The 6,736-nt window shown below is 59.4% G+C and overlaps 1 protein-coding gene across 3 annotated transcripts in view; it reads left to right on the forward strand.

Moving 5' to 3' along the window:
- MAPKBP1 (mitogen-activated protein kinase binding protein 1) overlaps positions 1-6,639 on the forward strand; it is a 50,065-nt gene extending 43,426 nt beyond the window's left edge. For 2 of the 3 annotated variants that reach the window (XM_037502277.2, XM_037502276.2), the window contains 9 exons: positions 812-1,039; positions 1,443-1,609; positions 1,851-1,996; positions 2,115-2,312; positions 2,475-2,559; positions 2,863-3,146; positions 3,363-3,959; positions 4,380-4,465; positions 4,766-6,639. In XM_037502277.2, coding sequence (XP_037358174.1) covers positions 812-1,039; positions 1,443-1,609; positions 1,851-1,996; positions 2,115-2,312; positions 2,475-2,559; positions 2,863-3,146; positions 3,363-3,959; positions 4,380-4,465; positions 4,766-4,993 — 2,019 coding nt within the window. In that variant the 3' untranslated portion in view covers positions 4,994-6,639. The remainder of the gene's footprint in view (positions 1-811; positions 1,040-1,442; positions 1,610-1,850; positions 1,997-2,114; positions 2,313-2,474; positions 2,560-2,862; positions 3,147-3,362; positions 3,960-4,379; positions 4,466-4,765) is intronic. The other variant, XM_037502278.2, reaches the window with a different exon arrangement.
- The last annotated feature ends 97 nt before the right edge of the window (positions 6,640-6,736 follow it).

A 6,736-nucleotide genomic window follows, 5' to 3' on the forward strand; every position in this document is an offset into this window, starting at 1 on the left:
CTGGGGTTTCCTTCCTGTGGGTCAGGTGAGGGGGGCTGCAGGGCTGGTCACTACTAGGGGAAATGCTCCACTTGTTCGGCTGCCAGGAGTGAATATGAACAAAGAGCAGGTTGAGGCGGGGAATAGGTAAGGGGTGTGTGAGCCACGCTAAAGTTCAAGAAAAGCGAATGTCCAGAGAGCAGAAATCTAGAGGAACCTGCCCTACAGACTCCAGGTTAGGAGGTAAGCTCAGAACTTCCATGAGAGTTAGAGGGTGAAGGCATAAGACCAGTAACTGAGCGGCCATTTCTGGGGCACCCGTGCGAGGATAAGGGCTTTCTGAGCAGCCCCTTAGGGGCCTGGCCCACATGTGTTCTGGGTCAGGATTTCAGGCACCAGCACCCTTCATTGTCAGCAGCAATGTCATTGGACAGTGGTGGCGCAGGTCTCTGGTGCCTTGTGACCAGACCCTATTCATTGGTCCTTGAATGGACTTGGGGGCCCTTTTAGAGATTTGAAGCTCTGAGGTGTCCATGACACCAGCTGAAGACAGACTAGAAGGTCCTCTATGAGGGCGGTGGAGAGAAGCTAAGAGTGTAAAAACTCTGAGTCATTACTGGCTTGTGGATGGACCACTTACTGTTCCTCGAGCCCTCTGTGCTTCAGTTTTCTCCTCTAAGAAGGGAGTAAAAGGACCCGCTTCATTAGGTGGTCATGGGGACTGTGTGAGCGCGTATGTGCACAGTGCTGGGCATGCATACAGGATACACGAGTGCTAATACTGTTGTCTGGTTGTTACTGTTCCTCTTCCCCCACCCCCGCCCCACCCCAGGCACGGGAGACAATGGAGTTTGCTCCAGCAGCCAATCAAGGACCCAGAAAAAGGGGGCGCTGGGCTCAGCCAGGCGTGGAGCTGAGTGTTCGTTCTATGCTGGACCTGCGGCAGCTGGAAACATTGGCCCCAAACCCTCGGGGCCCTAGGCAGAACTCACTGTCCTTGAACCCATCTGGTCTTGGGAACCGTGGTCAGCAGGCCTCTGAGACCTCACCTGCTGGTCAGGTGAGCCAACTTTGTCCCAGCTATCCCTGCAGCAAGCCCCTTAGCACAGGGGTAACCTGAGCTGCAGGATTCACACACTACTAGGCTGCAGGGCTTGGTGATGGCGGTGGGCAGGGCAGGGTGGGGAAGCAAAGGGTGGCCTTTTTCCCAGGCTGGGTTCCTTGAAGGGCTCAAGAGATCAAGCTATTTGTCTGGCCTGGAGGCTGGCAGCGCAGAGTGCTAATGCAGTTCTTCTAGAAGCTCAAGAACAACAGTCCAGCCTGGCTTTTGGTTTATGTCCTCGGAGTTGGAGTATTTGGCTTAGCCTAGAATGGGAACACATGAATCCTTGGCCACCCTTGCCTATTTGCCCAGATCCTCACTCACATCGGCAACCTCAGTAAGACCCTCTGTTTGTTCCCAGGATGAAAAGCCCCCTCGACCTCATGCCTCTCATCCCTGTTCCTGCCCCCACATCATCCGATTGTTATCTCAAGAGGAAGGGGTCTTTGCTCAAGATCTGGAGCCTGCCCCCGTTGAAGATGGTATTGTCTACCCAGAGCCGAGCGATAGCCCCACCCTGGACACCAGGCAAGAGTCCCGCCCCCACCAGTCCTCTGGAGCCATGCGGTCTCCCGTCATCCCTTCCCTCTGAGGGCTTTCTAGTTAGGGGCGGTTTGGCCCCAGGGTCCTCATGGCTTGCCTGCTGCTTCACCACTGCCTTGTCCTTAGTCCTGCTCACAGGTCGGGGGGGAAGAAGGCGGGACTCCAGTGGGGCTGTTGCTCGCCTCTGCTCACTGTCACCTGTTTCCCCTGTTGACCTTCCCGGCAGTGAGTTCCAGGTACAGGCTCCAGCCCGAGGGGCCCTGGGACGAGTGTACTCAGGCGGCAGGGCCTCAGAGAAGCACAGCCCTGACAGTGCCTGCTCTGTGGATTACAGCAGCAGCCGCCTTTCTAGCCCTGAGCACCCCAATGAAGGTGAGGCTGCAGCACTGAGGGAGGGCCAGGCCCACGCAGGTCAGTGGACAGAGGTGGGAGTGGAGGCTGTGGCAACAGATGGGTGCAGCGTGATGCTTCTCCCCTCCCCCACATCCAGACTCTGAGAGCACGGAGCCCCTGAGTGTGGATGGCATTTCCTCAGACCTCGAAGAGCCAGCCGAGGGTGATGAGGAAGAGGAGGAAGAGGAGGGAGGCACCTGTCCCTTTGGCCTTCAGGAAGGCAGCCCCCGGACTCCGGATCAAGAGCAGTTTCTGAAACAGCACTTTGAGACACTGGCCAATGGGACTGCTCCAGGTGTGGTCAGCGGCCAGGGTTGGGTCACTGCCGTCTGCTCTTCCTCCTTACCTGCCTGAGAGGAAGAGTCCAAGAGCAGGCCAGGGCCTGGGGTTGCCTTCTAGGGGAGGTGGGACTGGGGATAGGGCTGGCCTCAATCTGTGCTTTCTGTCACCCTGGCAGGGGGCCCAGTCCGGGTCTTGGAAAGGGCAGAGTCTCGGAGCATCTCATCACGATTTCTGTTGCAAGCGCAGACCCCCCCGCTCAGGTAGCTCTCCCACAGCTTCCTCGCCATCCTGCCAGGAAGGCGCTCCCACTCTCCTGACTGCGCCCCTGGGGCAGCATGCCGCTCTCCCTCCAAGGCGTCTGTCCCGGGAGGGGCAGTGGCATTTTGAAGTGCCATTAGTATTTTGCACTTCAAGTTTGGGGACAGCTGGCCTGCCCCAGTCCTCTCTGGCTTTGTGCCTGCTCCCTTCCCCTGATACCTCTCTGGTGCCATGAAAGCCTCTCATGGTGGCAGGGAGGAGCCCTGAGCCTTCTCTGCACCTTCTTCCGCATTTCCTCCCTGCAGGGAACCGCCCCCGTCCTCCTCAAGCCCAGCACTGACAGCAAGACCAGTCCAGGTACCCCAGGCTTCCAGAGCGCAGCTGAGAGGCAGTGATGTCAATCCTCCGGGAGCACCCCCAGAGGTGGAGCCCTCCCCTGGAAACCCCGCACTCCAGCAGGCAGCCCCTGTGCTGTTGCCACGACGCCGACTCAGCCCGGACAGCAGCTGGGCCCCCAAGAGAGTGGCCACAACTGGCGCCATAGGTGGACTTCAGAAGGCCCAGTCTGTGCACAGTCTGGTACCACAGGGTGAGAAGCCTGCTGGGCTCAGCTTCAGGGTGTGGGGAGCGGGACACATGAGCATGCTAGAGGAAGAGGGAGCTGATGAAGCCCTGATGTGTCACTCTGTTTGCCACGTGTGTCCCTTAGTGGGTATGTGCGGGGCACAGCAGCTTGTAGGGATCCAGCTTAGCACTTGGGACACCTTCCTCACCAATGACCTGCATTTGTCTTGTCTCCTTGCAGATGAAGCCCCTCTGCCAGGCCCATTGTCCTCACAGGAGAGGGGAGCCCAGGAGGGCCTGCACTCCCTGCCCCAGACTGATGGCCAGCCGTCCAGGCCCTCCTCCTCCCAGAACCCCGCCACCAGCTCCACAGCCAAGATGTCCCGCAGCGTCTCTGTCGGGGAGAACATGGGCCTGGTGACAGAACCTCACTCTCCTGCCCCCATCCGCGTCTCACCACTCAGCAAGCTGGGCCTGCCCAGCCGGGCGCACCTGGTCCTGGACATCCCAAAGCCGCTGCCTGATCGTCCTACTCTGGCCACATTCTCTCCTGTAACCAAGGGCCGGCCCCCTGGTGAGGTAGAGCAGCCTGGCTCCCTAGCAGGCCTAGGAAAGGCTCACAGTACATCTGAGAGGCGTGCCTGTTTAGGGGAGGGTACCCCTTCCAAGCCTAGGACAGAGTATCAGGCTCAGCCTGGACCCAACAGCCCCTGCGCTCAGCAATTGCCAGTCGGTAGCCTCCTCCGAGACCCGGAGAACTTGCAGCCCCCAACCCTTGCGAAGACTCCCAGTCCTATGGAATGCACCAGGCCAGGGGCAGCCCCGAGCCAGGACTCAGGTGTGCACTGCTTCCAGCTCTCACTTCCTGCCCCGCCCTCACTCTCCCGCCTCTGTTGGCCGCTCTCTGGCTCCATCCCATTTCTGTGCGTCCAGCCTCTGGCATTTTTCTTCCTGTCTGTGCCTGTCTTGGTCCCTAAGTCACACCCCTGATCGTGAGACACTCTCCTGCCAACCTTTGTGATCTCCCTGTGAGCCACTTGCTCCTTCTGTGCCTTCTGGCCACAGGGGCTGGGGCTGGCCTTTTCCTGTGGACTTTGTTTTCTGTGTGGTGTCAGGAGAGGAGGGATGCAAAAAGGAACTGCGTGCATGTGGAGGGGGCGTGATGCCGGGGTAGGCCTCCTGCTCTGAGCAGCCCCTGGGAGGGGAGGCCTGAGAGAGGGCAGCTTTGCTGGGCCTTACTGAACTGTGTCCCTTCTAGAACCAGCGGTGAGCCTGGAGCAGTGCCAACACCTTGTGGCAGAGCTGCAGGGCAACATGCGCCAGGCAATGCGGCTCTACCACTTGGTAAGCATTGGGTACCTCTGGCGGGAAGACAGCATGTCAGGAGCACTAGTCATAAAAGTAGCTGAGTGTCCAGAACAATTATGATAAGGCTTTTCCGCAGATGGGTGGGTGGAGCCATCAGGCATATCCCGGTCATGCTTGTTGATCTTGGAGTGTCAGAATTGCGGCGTGCGTGCTCCCAGCCACACCCACTGCGCATGTAGCTCCTTTGGTGGGCAGACTAGGGATGCAGATGGGCTCCTCCCTTTTATATATGCATTACCAGGCCCTACTGCTGTTTCTTCTGGGGTTCTCTTGCAGGTGGCCAGCTGTAAGACGCCCTCAGCAGAGCAAAGTCGCATCACTCAGCTCCTCAGGAACACCTTCTCTTCAGTGCGGCAGGAGCTAGAGACCCTGACTGGGCCAGTGTTGTCCAGCCCGGGTGGAAGCCCTGGGTCTGTGGGGGCCGAGCAAACACAGGCCCTGCTAGAGCAATACTCTGAGCTGCTGCTTCGAGCTGTAGAGCGGCGTATGGAACGCAGACTCTGAGTTCCAGAAGCCTGTCCCAAGTGAAAAGTCCCCTTATTCCAGACTCTACCCATTTCTCCACTCACCAAAACCCGTGGGGATGCTCGGAGTGGATAGCAGGGATCAGTGCTCAGGGGAAACAGCTTTCCCCCACTGGACCCCTGTATTTATTAATTTATTTCCCTGACTGTTGCCTCACGTTCTTGGACTCCTGCCTCCACAGCCCCTCCAGTGGCTCGTGCATGGGTGGTTCTGGAGTCAGTCATCTTGGTGCTGTGAGGAGGAGGAGGCAGCCTGCTCCACCTGGGGGGGATCGGGAAGGGCTGGCCCTCTCTTCTTAGAAGCCATTTGAATTTACTGCAGGGATCAGCTCCCTGGGGTGGAGCACACACAGGGTATTCAGTGGGGTGTAGGTGAGAGGCCAGGGTGCATTCAGTGCCCTTCAGCCAGCAGCTGAGCTTCACCTCTACCTCCACTTCTCCTCCCACACCAGCTGCACTGCCCTGGCTGCCAGAGCAGGGGTTATCCGTTCTCCCCCATTCCTGGCAGTCCAGAAAGGCAGAGCCCTCTGGCCCTCCAGGGCGTTCCCAGCTATAAAGAGGCTTGAATTGTTATCAAGTCCTGAGCCCCCACATTCCACTCCCATCCCCCCCTCCAAGAGGGCCCTTGCATTGCCTCCTCCCTCTGCTCCCTTTTTCTCTTGGCCAAGACTCTTGGAGCCAGCTGCGGGACGTTGCTGCAGGACAGTAGAGCCCTCTGGTGGGCAACCATGGAGCCCTGGCCATGTTTTCTCAGCCTTCCCTAACCTCCAAACCTGGTCCCCAGCAGATTGTTGGAGCCCGGAGGCCACCTTCTCCCTGGATCCTTGAGTGATGCTCAGTCAGAAGCCTGTGCTGGAACTTCCCTCATGGTTTACAGGGCACCGTCCCACCTTCTAAGAACCTTGGCCACAGATGAAACACACATGCACACACGCACACGTGCGCGGCTGGCTGGTGTGTGCCTGGTTTCCTCTCACATCCTGCTTTGCCATCCTGGTTCACGGGGAACTCCGCTCAAGGAGCACAAAAAGAAATGGAACACACACTGCATTCCTGGCGTCTAGCCTGGCTGGTAGGAGATGGTCCCTGGAGTCCGTGATTCGGCTAGAAGGGGCCTCCTCAAAGGCAGAGCGGGGCACCCAGGCGTGCTCAGACATTTGAGGGGAGGAAGGAACGTGGGACTTCGCAGGGGCCGCGAGACACGTAAGAAAGGTGGTAGGTGGGACAGGTAAGTGGTGGAGGGAAGGCGTAGGTTAGAATCAGAAGGGCAGTTCTTAGGGTGAGAGGCAGGAGGTAGGCAGGGTGGTAGCGCGGGAGCAAGTAGTGAAGCAGTTGAGCGGGGGTGAGGAACGTGTCTCCGGGCTATAGGGCTGGCGGGGTAAGCCGGGGCAGCTGTGCCGCACCTGGTCACAACAGCCCTTGCCCCCTTGGGCCGGCCCAGGCCCTGCGGGCTCTCGGCAGACTTAAGAAGCTGGAATCTTAAGGGTACCCAGCTGCCTGCATGCAGCCGGCACCACGCCGGCAGGTGGAGCGGTTTCGGCCCCACTCTGCGCCCAGCACCTGCAGGGCCGAGCGGAGAGGCGGGGTCTGGAGAACTGTCGCGGCGGGGGCGGGGGAGACCCCTGGCAGGGCCGCAGCGGCCCTCGTGCGGGTGGCAATCCGCCCCCGCTCCCCCTCCCGCTCCCGCGCAGCCCGCTCAGGTCGACCCTCTGGGCTGGACTCG

Source organism: Talpa occidentalis, unplaced genomic scaffold (genome assembly GCF_014898055.3).
Source record: "Talpa occidentalis isolate TD23 unplaced genomic scaffold, MPIMG_talOcc4v2.1 talOcc4.11, whole genome shotgun sequence".
Classification (NCBI taxonomy): domain Eukaryota; kingdom Metazoa; phylum Chordata; class Mammalia; order Eulipotyphla; family Talpidae; genus Talpa; species Talpa occidentalis.